At 39.6% G+C, this 21437-nt stretch overlaps 1 protein-coding gene across 4 annotated transcripts in view; it reads right to left on the bottom strand.

Annotated features, from left to right (window-relative positions):
- The window catches only part of MTMR2 (myotubularin related protein 2), a 100729-nt gene extending 80953 nt beyond the window's left edge, over window positions 1-19776 (bottom strand). For 2 of the 4 annotated variants that reach the window (XM_054725074.1, XM_054725072.1), the window contains exons 1-2: window positions 19618-19686; window positions 9780-9850 (exon numbers count right to left, since the gene is read on the bottom strand). Coding sequence is in view for 1 of the 4 variants with exons in the window: in XM_054725070.1 (XP_054581045.1) it covers window positions 19618-19697 (80 nt within the window). In the remaining 3 variants the exon portion in view is untranslated. Of the gene's footprint in view, window positions 1-9779; window positions 9851-9977; window positions 10083-19617 lie in introns of those variants that run through there. The other 2 variants (XM_008149190.3, XM_054725070.1) reach the window with 2 other exon arrangements.
- Window positions 19777-21437: the final 1661 nt, after the last annotated feature.

Below are 21437 nucleotides of genomic sequence, written 5' to 3'. Positions count from 1 at the left end.
CTTCAACATCATTTCTTAGGTTTGGCACATAAATTTTCCTCACAGAAAGGTCCTAGCACAGCTGCAACATCGTGAAATTTTATTCTCATTTTTACTTAGTGTGGGCACTTTTCTGCCCAAACCTTTAATCGGAGTTGTTATTAAAAAATAAAATTATAATTGTGATTCCCTTCTGTTCCTTTAAATACTTTATCAAAAGTACACACATATACACACACACACACACACACACACACACACACACACGACCAAAAAAAAAAAAAACTTTCACTGACAAGGTTCAAATAGCTAAGCCATAAATACACAGAAAATTCCCAGGCCCTGGATAACCTGAAGTAATTAATAAGAATGGAGAGTTAAGTGTGCTTTGAAACAAAAACAATTAGTATATTTCCTCAAGGGTAGGTAAAACATAATTTCTGCCTTCAAGAGCATTAGTATCTTTATTTGTTTTAGTTGAGTGTGCTATGTCAAAAAATTATAAACATACATTTTAGGATTTAATGAAGTTGTTACAGAGAGGATATTTTCTCAAAAGCAACAAAATTGATCAAAATATAATCAGCACTGTGGAATACTCTTAATAATATAAATTATTCTTTATATTTACACTTATTCATATGTAGACTCCTTTTTCCAAGAGGCTCAAAATACCTTTCAGAGTAAAACTGCAATTATAGTCTAATGTACTAAATTTTTATTATCAACCCTTAGGAAGAGCAATTAAAGCATATGAGCATGCAAACAATTTACAATCACAAATGCATTTATCTAAATTTGCAGAGCCTTGGCCCCTGTAAGTGGGAAGTCACTCTCACTAGAATTCCCCTTTCTTTAACCAACTCCTCATTCCACCCGAAACTATATTACTCTCTTTATTCCTATTTAAAAAATCAAGTCCATATTATTTAAATGTTAACTTCTGGTTCCACAAAATAACCAAAGAATATACATATACATACTTACATATGAAAGAACACAACTTAGGTTGACAGTAAGAGAGGCCAGCACTAGTCATAATCTGTTTTTCAGTAGCCCTGCCATTATCTCAGCCAGAGTGACACAGTTTTCTTTCCACCACAAGATCAAAACACAAATCCCGTCATCTCTTAGTCATTCCCACTCATTTACTGGCCTCTGCTGTTATTATAACAGAATGTCTTTATCCTCTGCTCACTATTCCTAAGAGCAATGTTCCACCCTTTTGGTCTCAAAAGTTCTACTATTTTTAAGTGTAGTAGTTAGGTGAACAGTTATACAAAAAAATAATTGGTAAGAGGATAGAAATGGCTCTATATACTTTTCAAAATAGTATCATTTAATAAGATAAAATACTCTCTACTTTTCTGTTTATTTTGTTTCAGATTTTTTTAAATTATGCTTATTCCTGAGAATTATTCAAGCTAAAAACTTGCAAATTAAGAAAATTATGTCTTAATAAATTAATTTGGGAACCTACTACAGATTACTTTTTGCCTCAATTCCACTGAATTTACAAGCATCCCTGTTAAAGCTGCAAAGGCAGAGAAATTTGTCTCCAGATAGCAGGGGTTCCCTTATTACCTCCAAATACTCCCATGCCTCAGGGCACCCCTCAGCTGCCTTGAAAGGATGGAGACTAAGAACCTCTATCACCAACTAAAGGCCTCTTCGGCACCTTCCCTCCTCCCCTTCCATTTGGGAAGCAGGAACTTCCTAAATCTCCTTTTTCATACTCTTCCACAGACATTTACTAATATCATCAATGTATTATGTTCTGGGGATAGAGTTAAAACGGATTCATTTTCTTCAGGGACTTATAGTCTAATGAAAGTGCAGTGTGGGAATGAGGGATATAAAGGATGCAACAGAAACCGAGAAGAGAACACAAAGCTCAGAACTGCTCAGTGGCTGAAAACATGAGCTTTAGCGTCACAGGGACTTGGTTTCACCGGTTAGCAAATAATAATTGAGGCAAGTTACTTAATCTAAGTTCTTTCTTATGAAATACGATCATGATACCTTATAAGACTATAATGAGGATCAAAAAGCATGATCTATAGAAAATAATTAGTGCTAAATGCTTAGCTGGTAGAAAGTGTTCAAATAGCATTGGGGAAATACAAGAGTACCCTCTTCAGAAGGGAAAAAAGGATGAAATCAGAAATAAAGGTCTCCCATTAAGGAATCCACTAATTAAATTTAAATGAAGAAAGAAAGCACTTGGCCCTAAAAGTACTTCTCACTGAAATCTGCACTGTAAATTGTCCTCCTTTGACTAAGATGACTGAATGTACAAAATTTTTAACTTAAAAAAAGTTTTAGTTAATAGATGAATCACTTAATACAAAGCACAAAATCAGGAGCAAAAATTTTTAAACATATATTACACATATACTCTCATGCACATACATATTACACATCCTATGTAACTTTTGATATATTCAAGCAGAAGGCTGGCCCAAAGCTTCAATCCCAAAAGCAGTTCTATCACCAGTATTTTTCAATGTAACCATTATCAAAGCATGGACTCTCTCTGGCTCTGCTTGTTTGTCAGACCGTTAGTGGAATCATCATTACTTTACTGTCAGTCCCATTAACACTGGGAGGTATTTCACAGTAATAAACAGTCATAAATGTTTTTATATTCCTCTTCTCCTGATGTATTTCAAAATCCAGTAAAAATATTTCTAGTAAAAGAAAAAAGTATTTCTGAAAATTAGAAATACAGATAAACAATTCATATTAATTTTAATTCAAAACAATCTGGATATAAGGCACATGTATTTCATATTGCAGTAAGCAAATGCCTCCAGAGCACTTGGGAGAGGCTGCATTTCTCTAATTTACAGTCATTACTGACCACAGTCATTACAATAAGGTCTAGATCACTTGCCTTATTTAAACCGCTTCACTCCAATTTCATTTTTCACCAGTATTCCATGGAAAGTATACTCCGTAGTAATGTCCTGGGCACACACATAGCACATTTGCCGAAGAACATTAAAGAATGCATTCTGTATTCTGACTGTGAAAAACCTTTTCTAGGAATCCAAATTTTACTCTCAACACTTACACAATGGACTACAGTGTCACAAGCACTGTTCATGTTCTATTAGTCATTCTGCAGAACATTTTCTTTAAAAAATAATAAAAGGCCTTTAGTGTGTATAAAGCATTTGGGACACAAAAGACCCATTGTCAGACTATTTGCAGTCCCCAAAATAGAAAAATAATCCCCCAAAACAAATTAATTTGCAGCTCATAATTATTTTTAAAATGCTACCCCAGAACCCTGCACTTTTTAATTTAACCAATCTATAGTATAAAAGAGATGGCATAAATGATCTTATCATAATGGCATCTGGTTGACAAAGATGAGAGACTACATTTTGTATTCTTCAGAGAAACAAAGGGGATTTGAGCTCTGAGACAGCTGGTGCATGTTGGCATTTAGCTTAGAAAACCCCAAGGTTGTAAGGTACATGTGATCTTGGATACAGTTTAATTTGTATTACTTTAAGTTCTATCAACTATACTTCCTAAACTGAAAGTCAGGGTGTATTATTTGGTAATCCAGCAGCAAGTCTGAAAAACCAGGTTGTATAAAAAATGGTGTACATACGTCTTTTTTCCTGCAGAGTATTGCTTCTCCAAAGATCTTATCTGAAAATACAAATAAATAAAACAGGCAAAAGCCAAAGTATGCTAGCCAAAATTTATGTGTCCGTAGGGGATACAGTAAGAACTGCAGAGGAGGGACCTTGGGTTCCAGCACCAATCAATCTCAACACCCTCAGCACTCCCTTAAAAGAGCTTCTTAGAACTTCTTCAAAAATCTCTGACAAACAGACTAGAGCAAAAATGAAAACTCATTTGGATTCATAAGTAGCCTAAGGGAGAAAGTTACTTACATATCAGTTTAACTGAGAAAACGTCATACTAAACTGAAGACTGGTCAGATCATTAGAGCTCCAAGCACACTACTCTGAGATTGCATTTCCTTGTAGAAACAAACACTTCCATCCCAAATTGAAATGTAAGGTCAGAAACACTAAAAGAGAGGACTTGGCCTATTCAGTAAACACTTGCTCAACAAAGACTTTTACCTGGACCAACAGAAAGCACATGGGGAATTCATTAAATTGAATGAATGACCTCGCATGTAATTTTCTCATCCCTTCATGAAAATCTAAATTCGTTATTAAAATTAGAAAGTCACAGAGCCATTCTTTAAACAACCAGATAGGTGTTTTTACCTAATTATTACTATTAATTGGTCACTCCCGTCAGTGTAACGAGATATAACTTTTCTGCACAAACTTGAAACCATCTAAACCAGGTAGGATCAGGCCTAAATGGGCAGTCAGACATCCCTCTCATAATCCAGCACAGGTATTTTGTTTTGTTTGCAGAAACTAAGTTAAAACATTCAGTAGGAAAAGAAGAGCATTTAATGTCTCTTTCTCTTTCGAGCCTTGAAAGGTTAAGTTACAATGCAAAGTATTGGTATCACTCAGTGATTTATAACTCCATAATTTTGAGTACTGTTCCCTATTTACCAGATTAGTTAGTACAAATCATAAAAAAGATACTATCTTCTCGCTTATTTTTGTCTTTTCTCGCTATCTGTATAAAGAAGAAAATATCTTTTTAAATATCATTTTAAAGTATTAATACTTAATATTAGCATGGCTTTTTAAAACAGCAAAAATGCTCTCATACACATTATCTTGCATACATATTACCAATTCTGGGGTTAGAATGCCTGGTACTAAATGCTAGTTCAACCATCTGTGTGACCTTGAGGAAGTTACTTAACCTCTCCGTGCTTCAGTTTCCTCATCTATAAAGTGGGATACCAATAATTCTTATACCTCACAGGATTGTTATAACAATTAATATATGTAAAATACTTAAACCAGTGCCAACCACATGGTACACACTACATAGCTGTTAACTTTTTAAATTATTATAATCAATCATTATGTTTGGGTCTAATAATCCTATATAATAAAAGCTTAATATGTAAATTGTCCACTCAACCAGGAGTTTGACCAAGGGGCAGGGCCGGCCGGCCGGCCAACCGTGGGAAGGGAGGCCCCGGGTGGCAGCTGGCAGCCGCTAGGGACCTTACCCGTGCACAAATTCCATGCACCGGGCCTCTAGTAATTCTATAGAGACTAGAGGCCCAGTGCACGAAATTCGTGCACGGGGATGTATGTCCCTCAGCCCAGCCTGCACCCACTCCAATCTGGAATCCCTCTCACAATCCAGGACTGCTGGCTCCCAACTGTCCTCCCATGCTGGCCTGATCGCCCACAACTGCCCTCCCTTGCAGACCTGGTCCCTCCCAAGTGCCCTCCCCTGCTGGCCATCTTGTGGCAGCCATCTTGTGTCCACATGGGGCAGCCATCTTGTGTGTTGGAGTGATGGTCAATTTGCATATTATTCTTTTATTAGATAGGACTAGTAGCCCGTTTGCACGAAGATTCGTGCAATAGACCTTCATTCACCTGGCTGCCTTCACCAGTTTTCTGCCGGCACCAGGGACCCAGGCCTTGGCTGTGGCCACCGCCTTCTGCCTTCTTTCAGGGTTGGGGCTTGGCCCCGGGCGGTGGCCTTGGGCTCGGCCGCACCCAACATCCCTGCTAAGGATCGAAGGAGCCGACCCGAAGTGGTTTCCTGAGATCCGTGCAGGCTCCCCGCTGGTGCCCAAGGCCGGGAAAGCCTCCGCCCGAGGCTTTCCTGGCCTTGGGCTCGGCAGCACCCAGCGTCCCTACTAGGGATCACAGGAGCCGACCCCCAGTGGTTTCCTGCGATCGATGCAGGCTCCCCGCTGGTGCCCAAGGCCGGGAAAGCCTCAGGCGGCTTTCCCGGCCTTGGGCTCCGCCACACCCCAACGTCCCTGCAACCGTTTCCTGGTGGGCGTGGTTGGTGGGCGTGGCTTGGTTGGTGGGAGTGGCTTGGGCGTAGCGAAGGTGCGGTCAATTTGCATATTTGTCTATTATAAGGTAAGATAGAGGCCTGGTGCACTGGTGGGGGCCAGCTGGTTTGCCCTGAAGGGTGTCCCGGATCAGGGTGGGGTTTCCTTGGGGCATGGGGTGGCCTGGGTGAGGCGCCTGTGGTGGTTTGCAGGCTGGCCATGCCCCCCGGTGACCCAAGCAGAGGGCCTGGTATCTGGAATTTATTTATCTTCTATAACTGAAACTTTGGAGCCTTGAGTGGAGGCCTGGGCCCCCCAGGGCAGGCAGAAAGCTTGGCTTCCTTCATTGTCGGGGAAACCTCAGCCTCCTGCTCTCTCCATGGCCGCAGCCATCTTGGTTGGGTTAATTTGCATACTCGCTCCTGATTGGCTGGTGGGCGTGGCTTGTGGGTGAGCGGAGATATGGTTAATTTGCATATTGTTCTTGTATTAGATAGGCTAGGACAATCATTTTAAAGCCCTTTTTCCAGATAAGGGAATCAGGCTCCAAGAAATCAAGTGACTAATCCAGAGTCAGAGTTAATAAGTAAAATCAGAACTAAAAACCCAAGACTAAGAAATAATCAAGACTTTTCACTACACTGTGCTATATCTTATCACACAGTATATTTTCTGAGTTTATATAGTTCAGTATACTTCTAAAGACCTACTCTTTTAAACATTTAAATACTCAAATAATTTTAGGCAGCATACAATGGTAGCCACACTAAGAATGAGTCTGTTATCCAAAAGATACCTGCATCTCTTTTAAGTATTTTCTGAGTAGCAAAATGAGTCAGGCTTCTCAAAAGAAGTACACACCAAATAATTAGGCTGGCTGGAAAGATGAACCTGTTATCAGTTTTCCAATCTAGAGTTTCTTTTAAATAGCAAAACGTATACCCCAAGACACTTCCATGTTATGATTTATGCTGCGCAGTGGAAACAAGATGGCATTTAAGAGTCAAAATTTCAGTTCCATCTTTTCAAGCAGGGGACACTGGACAACCATGTCACTCCCCTGAGCTTCATTTACCATCTGTCAAATGAGATCCTATCTCACAAGGCTGTTATAGAAATAACTGAGATGATATAGGTTAAACAGTTTTGTAACTATAAAAAAATCAAACCAAAATGTGTTAACATTACTGTTAGCTACTTTGATTATACTGAGAATACTGAACATTCAGTTATTCATTCATTAATCACTTTTTTCTTACAAAATTGCTGACAAAACTCTTCTAAAATAGAAGTATCATCCTGGGCATTTTGTATAATTACAGTATATTATGTGACAATCTGGATTGGATTAGCACAGTGAAAGAACTCAGGTGATCTATGAAGTATCTACTCTAGTACCATGTGCTTAAAGGAGACTCAGTAAAATCCAATAAAAGAACAAGCCAAGTGACAAGCATATGTATTTTTTTTTCTTATTTTACATTAAACAATAGTAAACATTTTCAATTAAATCACAAGGAAACTCACTGGACGTATTATCATCATAGCAGTAATCATAATACATTATATTTGTGTGACACTACAGTTTTCAAAGCATTTCACACGTCATCATAGACATACAATGTTATTCTGCTTTTTCTCAAGTGTATTTTAAACATTCACAAAACTTCCACACTTAGGCAGGTCTCTAACTATTAATATACTATACAAAATAAAATACAAAATACACATACCAAAATTTATTCACACTTATAGTTCAGAAATAGAATATTCCAGTCCCTCAGATACTGTGAATATCAACCACAACAATGTAGTAATAAAAATATAAAATACCTTCAATCATTTAAGGTCTCTGGCTCGGTATATAAAGCATCAGATTCTGTACCAAGCAAACAAAACCACTCCTAAAAGTATTTCATAGAATCCAAAGAAAAAAAACAAAACACAAAGTTTTTTCATACTACCTATGTTCAAACTACATACTATTCATACTACAATTTACCAAGCACCTATTTGCAAAGCACTGTGCTAGTTACTACCATCATTCAAAAATGAAATCAGACCCCTCTTTTTCAGAAGCATAAAATATCAAGGTCAAAAGTAGAGACAGAGTCCAGCCAGCATGGCTCAGTGGTTGAGTATCTATCTATGAACCAAGAAGTCACAGTTCAATTCCTGGTGAGGGCACATGCCCCAGGTTGTAGGCTTGATCCCCTCTTTGGGGTGTGCAGGAGGCAGCCGATCAATGATTCTCTCTCACCGTTGATGTTTCTATCTCTCCATCTCCCTTCCTGTCTGAACTCAATAAAAAAAAAATATATATATATACACATATATATATATATAAAAGTAGGGCTAGTGCAATGGGGAAAAAAAGATTAAGTATTGTTCCTCTACCTAGACTACCAGGGTTTTTCTCCACCCAATGATTTCAAAATCAGTTGCATAACTGACTAAAAATGAAGAGTCCATGTATCTCATGAACATAATCAATATGTGCTTTTAGTCATGTTTTTTAGGAACAATGATAGATGTTATGACATCATATATACACAGCGAAGCTGTCAGACACAACAAAAATCACTAAGTGACTTACTTAGTGAAGTCTAGAACTGGAAGTCAGGAGATCACTAAATAGCACTAAATAGCTCTGTGACTTTGGAGGAAATAATACCAATCTTTCCTGGCCTTCTAAGACTTATCGTGCCTTTGGGTAAGTTATTAAATTTCTCTAGGTCTGTTCCCTCATCAACAAACTTACAGAGTTGGACTAGAATACTCCTACTAAAAACTTTAAGTGAAAATTTTTGGGCCCACTCCCAGTGATTCAGAATGTCTGGGCTGGAATCTAGGAAGCTCAATGTTCACCAAGCACCACAGGTGACTGAAATATGCGGGAGAGCCTCAGCCACACTAAGGACATTACAAGTCCTAGACACAGTAAAGCAGTGGTTCTCAACCTTTCTAATGCCACGACCCTTTAATACATTTCCTCATGTTGTGGTGACCCCCAACCAGAAAATTATTTTCGTTGCTACTTCATAACTGTAATTTTGCTACTGTTATGAATCGTAATGTAAATATCTGTGTTTTCCGATGGTCTTAGGCAACACTGCTAGCGGTTCTCAACACTGCCTGCATTGAGAACCGCTGCTGTAAGAGCCTAAGAACATCGAAAAACACAGATATTTACATTACGATGCAAATTATGTCATCTTTTTATACCGTTAGGGCACAGGAGATCCTTTACTGATCTCCTATGCCCTAACGGTATAAAAAGATGACATAATTTGTTTCAGTGCCAAGGTCTTAGGAATTCTGGATCTAGCATACTGTGCAGAACACAGTAGATGCTAAACAAATATTTATAGAGAGGAAGAAGGGAGGGAGGGAGGAAGGGAGGGGTTAAAGAAAGAAGGGAAGGAAGGGAGGAGGCCAGCTAACTAACTGGTCATATTTTTGGCTAAGAAACATACAAAACTGTAGTAAAATTAAAATTGGGTAAAACATACATCAGCAGCTGGAAAGCAAAGACTTCAGACTCTATACACAATTTTTTTTTGCACACATACAATTTTAAATATAGTATGAGTCCTTGTCAAACTGCAAAGTACTAAGGAGGAAAAGGAAAAAAACACTGCATGGAAGCCAAAGAATTCTAATGGAAAATTACCAATGACTAAAACTTAGTCATGGTTTTCACCAGGTAGAATACAGAATTTTAAGAACTGGGACTTGTAATTGGAACTAAAGTTTGTAGTTACTGTTTATTTATATGCATAAATTTTATGTAGGGAAATATACGGATTCCAGAAATATTGTTGGCAATATTAATTTTTGTCCATTTTTTATTTTCATTTTCCGATTCACTTACATTATAATTTTTGAGATGTTTTATCTTCACTTCTGATGATCTTCAAATGTCAATGGCTCTTAACACATTAACTGTAAACAAACACAAAGGAACTTAGGGGAATTCAGATATTTAAGGAACCCTACAATAAAATATTCTAAATTACTCTATAAATCCTGTGGGGGAGGGACAAGAAGGGGTGGGAGGAAACTTGAGCACCTTGTTTATTACTTGCTTCACAATTTATCTGATGGTTAATGTAAAACTCTTCTTTTGAATGGCAATGAGACTATCCTCGTAATCGTCAAGCAAAGGAAACAAAATCAACCTATTTTCTGTGGAAAGAATAAAACATTCAAAGTTAGAGAAAATTCTCTCCAAATATGGACACTCTGAACTCACTAACGTACTGTGTGCCTTATCCTTCTCCTCCTCAGCAGTGCAGTGGTCAAGGAAATTCACTTTCTTGTCACTACCACCCAATCAACCTGCCCCGGGATAGCCCTCTTACTACCAAGTATTAGCCTAGACCTGGGCAGCAGATCTTCAGGTTCTCTATAGCACATAGAGCCTGGAGTTAAACAGATTTGGGGTCAAACATCAAACTGTTCACCCTAATTTTCAGTTTTCTGATCTGTAAAATGGAAACAATAATACTGTTTATTTTATATAATTAGAAGGATTATATGAGAAAATTCATATTAAGGGATTTAGCACCATGCCCATCATATAGCAAGCACTCAGTAAATGTTAAGTGCTGTCATTTTTATTATCATTGTTGATTATTAATATGAATATTAATTTATTACTACAACAACTATCTACTCCTTGAAAAGCAAAGCTTATCTCAGGTGTTTTTATTTTTAGGTACTGCCTTTGGTTATAATTGAAGACTGTTATCCAATACCAGTAACAGAGGACGTCTATCCTGTCTAATAAAGAGGGAATATGTTAATTGACCCTCACACCGTCGCAAAGATGGCGGCGCCCACAGCCAATAAGGAGGAAATATGCTGACTGCCCCGCCCTCAAAGATGGTGGTGCCCACAGCCAATAAGGAGGGAATATGCTAATTGACTGCCATACTCTCAAAGATGGCGGCACCCACAGCCACAAGATAGCAGCGCCCAGTCCCCTCAGCCTCGCCAGGGCCTTGCCACACGCCTGCCTCCGGAGTCCCCCAGTCCCCTCAGCCCCCCAGCCACCCAGGGCCGGCCTGAGGCGCAGGCAAGCCTTGGATGATGGCTTCCCTAGGAGGCAACCAATGAATGCATAAATAAGTGGAACAACAAATTTAAGTCTGTCTCTCTCTAAAAAAATCAACTAAAAACAAACAAATAAACACAGTCCAAAATAACCAGCTTCATTTCCCTTATGGCGACCAAACCTTCTGAATTAAAATGAGAGAAAATATCTAAGTAGAACCTGAGGCATATTCTGGGGGGAAATAAAACAAATGGATACATGGCTTGGAAATGAATATCAAACTACCCAGGAATAAACAGTGTAAGCCATCATCCTCACCACCACCACTACTTTACCATGCAATGCCTTGAGCTCTTCAAATGAAATCAAATGAATAGCACAGTTGCTCATTCTTCATTTGCTTTCTACTTGCCCTTCACCTAATGATCTAGCAATGATTAAGTGTGTTCTCTTTATTTTACGGTCCTAGATTAGGATCATAAAAAACTGGCCCAAGATAATAGATACAAAAAAGTTAGAAAATTAAAAATGCTCCGAGTTTAGAGTGTTCCAAAAGACAGTTCTCTTTGTCTGCTACAATATATCATCACTCTCTTCCAGTGTATTTTCTATTTTGGTCCTTGCATTTGCAAATCTAAGACTATCTCTGGCATAAGTGTTGTAGACTTTAACTGGAAAATGCCTTTCTTGCTTTCAAATGATTCATTTGGTATACAATGGGAGAAGCTGCGGATTGCCTCCAATACCCAGTCTCTCCTATTCTTAACCTCTAACTCGTACCTCAGCACAAGGCCTCCCAGAAAAAGCTACATATCCTAGTCTCCCTTGTGGCTAGGTATGGCCATGGGGACCATGGTTCAAGCCAACTGTATACAAGCTTCAAGGACTGTGTGACTTCAAAAAAGTATCCTTTCAAGAGAGAGAGCATGCCTTTCTTCTCCCCATTCTCCTTCCTTTAGACTAGAAAGAAGATGCAGTGGTTAGAATTCCAACAGCAATTTTGGTTCATGAAATAACACTGAAATGTAAAATAAGATATATTAAGTTAGAATCTGTGTCCTTGATACTTCAGATCTACTATATCAGACCTATACTGACTATATCTTTGGGCTTTTATGTGCTAAAACAATGATCCCTATTTTAAGCTACAGTTAGTTTGGATTTTCTGTTATACTCTGCTAAACCTAAACCCAAACTTAAAATAAAATGGGGAAAAAAAGAGTTTTCCAAGTATCAGTATTTAGGTTTCTTTGAAATCTACAGATTAAAACATATTTTAAGTTAATTTTTATTATATTAAAAATGCATCGCCCTTATTTTATTTAATCTAAACTAAAAGTATTTAATGAAACTACAAGTTAATCACATCCAGTAAGAATCTTAGAAAGAATGAAAATTTATCAGCAATTACTGCCATGGGTACTATGTACTTGAGCAGGGGAAGAATTACAAAGCTTGCTCATTAATGGTCTATGGTGATGACAATGTTGATGCATATATAGAAACACATTAAGAGAGATAAACACAATTAGTTCTGTGTAATAAAGTTACAGGGAAGGGAATTGAAGTTATTTTCATTGCAAGGGCATCTTCTCTAATCACTTTAATTTTAATAACCTTGTACCAATCTTTTCTTCTTTTAATAGTTCCATTTTTAACCTGACTTCCTGTGGACAGCAGCTTATAAAATCACTCCCAACCCTGACTATAGCCTCTCAATAGCTTTTAACCCTATACACTGATTTAACTAAATCATACAGTAGGCACAAAGTGCTTTACCTAATCAAAACTAATTTCCTTAAAAGGGGAAAATATTCTGTACTAAAATCTAGAGAATTTCCACTGGTCAACTCCTGAATCCCATGCCACCTTTGGCCCTGGAGATTCTGGATACAATAGCATTAACCTGGCAGCTTTCCAAAACAAACTTAGTGCTTTCTGAACATCTGTATCTGGGCTATTTCCTTCCCTTGGGCATAATCCAAGCTTTATTGGTTCAGGTGATGTCCTGAATTTTTACCTCTTCATAGCACTTTTTTCAAATGCATGTTACCACTGATGTATGTCACCAACGATCTATTTTTAAGAAAAAGCCTAATACATGTATTCTTGCTTTGTATTTATTACCCATGGCTGAGAAGGAAAAGAGCTGGGGAAATTCCCTAACAATCAGATATAATTAGTCTACAAGAGATGACTTTTACTTTCTACTATTTCAGTCAATATTTTACAAAAATACTCTCAAGTAATAGGCTTATAGTAGGTAGTTCTAACAGATCTTAGTTCATTTCCACTAATATTGATGGAGTTACTAGGTAACAATTAGTAACAGATTGAAGGCAGTGGTTCTCAAAATTGCCATATATCAGTATCACCTGGAGGGCTTGCTAAAACAAATTGTGGGCTCCAGAGTTTTTGATTCAGTTAGATCTGAGGTGGGACCAGGGAATTTGTATTTTTAACAAATTCCCAAGAAATGCTGATGCTACTGGTCAAGGGACTATGGGATCTACATTAACAGAAAACTACTGATGATAGCATAGGAGGAAAAAAATGTATATGGGTCCCAATCTCAGCTTTAGTATTAATTTATATACTTTTGACTAGCAATTAATCTCTTTAAATGTACTTTCAGGAAATCTACACAATAATTACTGATTAGTTCATAGTAATACTGGATCTTATCTTACAGAACTCTGAAGTTCTTTTAGAGTCCTGGAATAATGAAATCCAAAATAAGTAATTTTTAGGCTACCAGAATGTTCAATGTCTGGCTCAAGGTGCTAATAATAAGACCAAGATTGGAGGTTCAACCTGTTAGCTTCACTTTGTTCTGTAGCTATAGTTTCTACCACTAATCCTGGCCAGCTGCCTCAGAAGACACACTAAGAGTCAGTCACAAGGGAAATGTAAGAATGTTTGATTGGACACAAATCCATCACTACTACTGGAAAAAACCCCAAAGCACATTTCCTACTGATGATATATCTCTAAGTAAGTGACCTTGAAGATAAAACTAGAAATGAGACCTTGCAACAAAATGTTTTAGAAATCTTAAAACCTCTTCTACCTCTTTAAGGCTATAGGTACAATCAAAATTCATACAAACAAATTTAGGATTTGCTGTTTTCAAATGATGATAATTTTAAGGAAGACATGCCACTTAAAAATATAAACAGTTGGAGGCTACTATTTTTGGTATAGCTACCTCTCCTTTGATTCTTTTAATCTAAGTTAAATGTAAATAGGGGTGCTCATAAATGCTAATGAATTTATAAACTAAAAATCAGCTGATAAACCAAAACAATCTGAAACAGACCAGTGTCGCCAAGAATAGCTGCATGAGGCTATATAAAGGATGAAAGAAATACACATTAAATAAAATGACTGACTAGATAAGTTAGAGAGAAAAAGGACAAAGTAGTCGAGAGTAGCAAATGGAAAACCAAGTAGGCTAAGAGAAGGTAATATCATGAAGATATATAGGACTAGACACAGAAAACATAATGCAGCAAATAAAATCAGCTCAGGGAGTCGAGAGGCTTCATGAGAGAATAACTTCAGCTTGCACCTGACGATGTGACTTTATAGGTCAAATACAACAGAGAAAAAAGGGGGAAAATTCAACAGAGAAACCCCTTTTGTCTTAATATATTTTTATTCATTTCAGAGAGGAAGGGAGAGGGAGAGAGAGATAGAAACATTAATGATGAGAGAGAACTATTGATCGGCCACCTCCTGCATGGTCCCTACACGGGGAAGGAGCCCGCAACTTGGGCATGTACCCTTGACCAGAATCCAACCTGGGACCCTTCAGTCCTCAGGCCGACGCTCTATCCACTGAGCCAAACCAGCTAAGGCTAGAGAAACCCTTTTTAATCCTTTGAATGGAAACAACAAATAAGAAAAGTGGTGAACATTTAGTCAACATTTCTTTATTCAAACATTCCCTGGTACTTAGATACAATACAGATGACCCTTGAACAATGCAGGGAGTTGGGATGCCAACCATCAAGCAGTTGAAAATTGAAGTATAATCTTCGATTTCCCAAAAACTTAGCTGTTCCTTAGTATCTGTGGGGACTGATTCCAGGAACCCCCGCAAATACCAAAATCTAGGGATAAGTCCCCTATATAGAGCATTGTAGATAAATACATACAGTGGCCCTCTACATCTGAAACAGTACAGGCATTTATTGAAAAAACCCCATATATAAGTGGACCAGTGCACTTCAAACTGTTATGTTCAAGGGTCAGCTATATTAGCATTTGATTATGTACAGTAAAAAGTAAAGAAACACACTCAAGCAGTAAATTTTATAACAGTGTACAAACTGAAAAATAGAAAACCAGACGAAGACAGAAGAATACCAATATAGTGTTCAATTCAATTTTCATACAATTCTGAGGCTCTCATAGATAGCTATCATCTCTAGCCAACATTATTGTTTTATCTACAGCCTATATAAGTCACACTTATATCAAGAATCAGAGCAATACCAACAAGAATAAAATTATGGAATACAGCCCGATTATCACTGTGTTGAAGTGAATACTTTTACAACTCTCTGTGAGGCTTAACATTTTGGAGAATGGACAATAAATAGCAGAATATACAAGAGCTGCTGAACAGCTCACTGAAGCAGGGCAATACCAAGCAGGACTCACCAAAGAAAATTAATTTTTTTAAGGATGCTAACTAAGAAACTGCTATCTGGATATCATATAAAGAATGAAATGCACGAGGAAGTAAAGGACAACCTAAGAAATATAGTGAATAATATTGTAATAACTATGTATGGTAACAGGTGGGTCCTAGACTTATCAGAGATTATTTTGTAAGTTATGTAAATATCTAACCATTATGTTGTATGCCTGAAACACTGAATGTTAACTGTAATTGACATTTTTTAATCAAAGGAAAGAATTCAATTGCTCTTTTGTGACCAAAGGCATCAGGCCTGTGACAACTTGGAAGGCAGTAACAAGTCTACATATGTGTGTGTGTGTGTGTGTGTGTGTGTGTGTGTGTATACACACACATACATATAGACTCTACATATGTTGACTGTGAACTACAGATCCCACAAGAGTCAGTCATCCAACTTCAATGGAGGGTATCATTTATAAAAAAAAAAAAAGGCAACCAGATGAGTTTGTGTATTATTTTTCAGATTTATATACTTCCCGAAACATCTTGCAAACAAGCATATTTAAATATAACATAGTATTTAAACTGAATCCATCTAATAGAAGTACTTGAAGAAATCAGAGATGAGTACATTACCAACTTCACTTACAAATCTGACTGAAGTCTGTCTTTTTGTTAAACTGAAGAGGACAATGTAGTTACATAGTTTCCATTTTCAACCAAACAGAAAGCATACATAATTTTTTGCAAAATTTTCCTTGGAGCTAAACTGAGCAGAAATTTATGTCAATCTGGTGTGTAAAAGTCAATCTGTAACACATGGAACAGTATTATTAACTATATTTTCCAGGAGATATCAAGACAAATTGTTAAGGCAATTTCCTAATTGAAAATTTGAAATTAAATATTTCCTAATTATATAAAACAGAAGGTATAAAAATAAGCTACAATTTAAGTGCAACATTTATGCAAAAGGCTGAGATAACATAATTCAAAAACATGGATATTTTGGTTAACCATAGGCTAACAAAAGTAAAAACTTAATCTGGATAGCTATTTAACATAGGTATTATAACCATGGTTGTCCACTGCCTTTGTATTAGAATCACCTGTGATTGTTAGCTTAGATTAAGTTTAAAAGCTTTCCAACAAGTGTCTGAAATGCAGCCGTTCTATATTGTTGATTAAAGAGTGCCACCAATAGGTATGTTTCATGAACTAAAATATATAATTTAGTAAGGGTGAATTCTATACAGTAGAGATTCAGTAAATGTTATCTTTCTACCTTCCAGAGGAGAAAAATGAAAGCTGGCATTATCATGTGGAAAGTAAAGAGGCATACTTGTATTTTTGTCCAGAGAGGATGAGGCTAACATGATAGTCAAAATTCTTTCAAGTTCAGTCAGTAACATCATTTTTTATTAAGAACTTAAAAATAGATATACAAAGTCTAACTACAGTAGCCAGGCGTTATCTTTAGGAAATAAATGTGCTTCAAAGTGGCACAATTAGGTACACTAATTTATAATAACAAACAGCATTTATTTAGTATAATTTCAGAAATCCATAACAAAGGTTATTTGTAAAGGAATATTTGATAAGAATGCCCTCATCTTGGTAACTGACAAGAATGTGTTCATAATTGATAAGAATAATTGATAAGTAATTGATAAGAAAGTATTATCAAAATAAAGAATGACAGAATTTTGAGTCCCAAATGAACTTACAGATTTGCTAGATCAACCCCCTTATTTTAAAAGATGTGCTGGAGGCTAGGAACAGTAGTTAGCATAATAAATGCAGGAGGTGCAACAAAAGGTTGATGGACACCTTCAGCAGGGCTGAAGATGTGCACGTGATTACCTGCTGCCAGACAGCTGAGGGCTGTTTCCCCCAACCTGATGGTCCTTTATTGTTTACCAGGTCTTACCTTTGATATGTATATCTGCTTTGCTAGAGGGCAAATGTGTGAATAAAAAGCCCTGGGTGCAGAGATTCAAGGAGCTTAGTCACTAGAACTAACTTCCTGTCTGGCCCTCTAAAATGCCTTCCAAATTCATATTTCTTGTCTAGTCTCTTTAATCCACTTATGCACAGCCCCTTTTCCAGATTCCTGAGCCCTTGTAGATGCTGAGAAAGAGCCCGGCAAAGATGAGAAAACTGCAGACCAGAAAAGTTAAATGATACAGCCCAAATCATTACCTGAGACAAGGCCTTGAGAGCCTGGACCTCCTGACTTCCTTTTCCTAACAGACTATGCTGCCTCCGGTGGTTCTAAATCCTCTGGCTAGGATGACATTCCTGGTCTCCTCACTGGTTTTCTTTACATTCTATTCTGAACCACAGCTGTCATTTGTGACTTTCCCATAAAACAAATTTCCAATCTGTTCTCTTAAATACTGCTTATGTCAATCCTCAGCTTTCTAAATTTCAGACTAATAAACAGAAGTTTCACAAAATGCTTGAAACAAATGCAGAATATACATAATCAAACCAAAGAAAAATTCTCTCCTGGATAATTTGATCTCCAAATTAAAAACAAAAAATATTTAATGAGCAACTCTGATATGCAAGGCCTCTCTGTTCATTGCAGGGGTATGAAGCTGAGTAAGATGCGGTCCTTGTGCTTATAGTAAAAGACAATTCAACCAATCATTACACAGTGCTGGTTAAGGACTCCAAAAAAGGGATGGGCAGGTAGGTGCCTATAGGAGGGAATCTAATTTAGAATGATGGGATCAGCTAATAATTTCCCAATGAGGCCCTAAAGAGCAATAGGGAAAAAATGCCAGTATCACCCATATTTATCCGAGTCCAACATGAACTAAGAGAGACATAGAAACTTCCATTTATTCAGGGATTTTTTAAAAAAAGAAAGAAAGAAAATTGTGTGTGCACTATTTTTCAACGGAAAAGAACCAGATTTCACCCTGGGCCAGGTGGCTCAGTTGGTTGGAGCATCGAAAGGTTGCTGGTTCAATCCGCGGTTGGGGCAGGTTCGGGAGGCAACAGACCCAGATGGAAGTTTCTCTCTCACGTGGATGTTTTTCTCTCACATCGATGTCTCCCTCTCTCTCTCTAAAAAAATTCAATAAAAATATATCCTTGTGAAGATTTTTTTTAAAAAAAGAAAAGAACCTGTTTCATTGTGGCTATATAACAAATACAGATCTCCAATTATTTAATGACATTTTAAATCACTACTTTAAATCCAAAGGGGGGGAAAAAATGCACCTAAAACCTGTCTAGTTAATACTCCTTCGCAAGAACTCTCTCCAAAGCTGCACACTAAATGCTCCTCAGAATTATAGGGGGAAATCTCATCAGGCAGAAGAGAAATAACCTGGAGGACCGGCCGGCGAGCCGAGGAGGAAGAAAACTCGCCCTCACCCTGCCCTGGGGGTGAGGATTGCTCAGATTCCCAGGTTGTGCCTTTCGGCGGGAAGATTTAGACCAGACAAGCTCTGTGGGCACTTATGTTACTTTTTTTTTTAAGCAAAGTCGGGGGGAGGGGGGTCCCGAGAGTAGGGAAAATCGTGGAAAAGATAAGGAAGCGAAGGGACGGAAAAGAGAGGAAACGGGTGGACTAGAATCCAAAAACCAAAGACAAACGGACCGATGGAAGGAAGAGCGGAGGGGAGTTTGGGAAAGAGCGGTGACGAGAGAGGGAGAGAGGGAGGGAAGGGAGGGATGGGGGGGAAGGGGGAAGGGGAAGGGCTGTCTAAAAAAATGACGAGAGAGGAAATGCGGGAGCAGAGAAAGCAGGGAGCTGGGGAGGGGATGAAGCCAGACGGGAACACCGGGCAGCGGGGCGGGAGAGACGGGGCGAGGGAGCGCCTCCGTTTTACCAGCCTCTGAGCCCCGGAGAGGGAGGAAGCGGCTCCGAGTCCCAGGGAAGGCATTCGGCGCAGCCGGGAGCACCGAGCCCGCGAGCGGACACGGTCCAGCGGCCCGGCCTCGCCTCCCTCGGTCGCTGGGCGGGGCGGGCGGGCGGCCGGTTACCTGGACAGGGAGCCCGCGCTGGGCGGCCGCGCCGCCGCCGGCGGGGAGTCCAGGCTCTCGCAGCTCGAGCTCCTCTCCATGGCGCGGCGGGCGGCGGGCGGCGGGCGGGGCGGCCGGAGCGCCTCCGCGGCGGCCGGGCGGAGGGCGGGGGGCGGAGTGCCGGCGGGACCCGCGGTCAGGCCGGCGCCGGCCCGGGAGGGAGACCGGAAGCGGCCATGTTCCCCCAGAGTGCACCGCGCGGGCTGCCGGGCGGAGGACCCCTCGCGCCCCTCGGGCGCGCGGGGAAGAGGCGGCTCCCGTGCGGGGGGCCCGGGCGGCGCGGGGACCGGGAGCCTGTGGAAAGAGGGCACCTGTTAGAAATGGAGAGAGTGAAGGGAACTCTAGGGGCTCAGGGTCCTGGGCCTGAGGGAGGAGGAGAGCAGACAGGAAGGTGGAGGTGAGGGAGGAGAGGGCAGGGTAACCGGGACGCGGGCGAAGGGTAGGATGTTAGAGGGGCAGCGGTCAGGTCGCGGGGAGGAGGACAGGATAGGACCGGAGAAATGAAATTAGCGAGATGTTCGCCAGAGGAGGGCCTGAGAAGCATGATTAAAGAATTGAGTGGTGATTAATGGCTGCTGTACAGCCCGTCAGACTGGAATGCAAATCCTGCCTCTGCCAGGGACTCGCTGTGTCTGTCACCCAGGACATTGAGCATCAGATAAGGGACGTCAGCTTTGTTATCCGTAAAACTGGAAGAAGAGTAGCTTCGCCGTTTAGATTAGTTCATATGTGTAAAATTGCCTAAGAGTGGTCGGCAAACTGCGGCTCGCGAGCCGCGGTTTGCCGCTCTGTTGACGAACGAGTTTGCCGACCACTGGCCTAGCACCATGCTTAGCACCCAGTAGGCACGCGAAGGTTAGCTGTTAGCATCACGACCCACTCACTTCCTAAGGGTTGCTAAGGGGGGATGGACTAATGTATATAAACAGTTTCTGACACAACTTCAAAAACATGGTCGTCGCAGGAGGGGAAGATGTAGGGAGGGTGGCAGGGGAGTGAGAAGTGACTGGGAAGGGAAGGGGAAGTGGGGGGGAGCATGGGACCAATTGGGGGGAAAGGGTAACAATGCTCATCTCTCTATTTCCACTCCACTTGCTGGCCGGCATTGTGGAAAAGGCAGCTGAAACTTTCAGTTCTCCTGTGCTTTGGACGGGAAGTCTGCGGGGTCTGGAAGTGTATGTGGGGGAAAAGCACTTTGCCATTAATCCATTGCTACACAAAGAGATACGGAAAGGAAAAACTGGTAAAGATGTACAAGAATTAGACACATTCTGCTGAATGTGGTGGTGCTGGGTAGAGGGCAAACTTTTCGCCATCCTTCCCTGCCCTCTCATATTCCCCTGCAGAGCAGGAAGGGAGGGAGAAGGATAGAACTGTGATAAGAGAACAGGAACTGAGCGGAGAGGAAATGCTTCTGCTGGTAATTTTCTGTAACAGAGGACACAGGAAGGACATGGACAGGATACCACAAAGGAATTTTTCTGATTGAGGCCGAGTCCCAATCACTTCATGTACGGTGCAGAAAATGCAGAAGTTATTTCTGCAAAAAAAGTATTTCCACAATCGCTTTAAAAAAATCAAAACACTTCCTTGCTAGGATAAATAGAATTATGTTGATTTAAACTAGATTAAATTTATACTGAAAACATGATTTTAAGAAAATCTTAACGTATAGGACCAGTGAATTATTAACTTGCAGGTATATTCCCCAGAAGAACATCCTAGCCTAGTTGTGTTCAGCATAAGCTAGAGCACTTATTAAAATGAATTAATGTATGTGA

This window comes from Eptesicus fuscus, chromosome 13 (assembly GCF_027574615.1).
Source record: "Eptesicus fuscus isolate TK198812 chromosome 13, DD_ASM_mEF_20220401, whole genome shotgun sequence".
Taxonomy (NCBI): Eukaryota; Metazoa; Chordata; class Mammalia; order Chiroptera; family Vespertilionidae; genus Eptesicus; species Eptesicus fuscus.
This window is presented reverse-complemented; position numbering and strand designations above follow the sequence as displayed.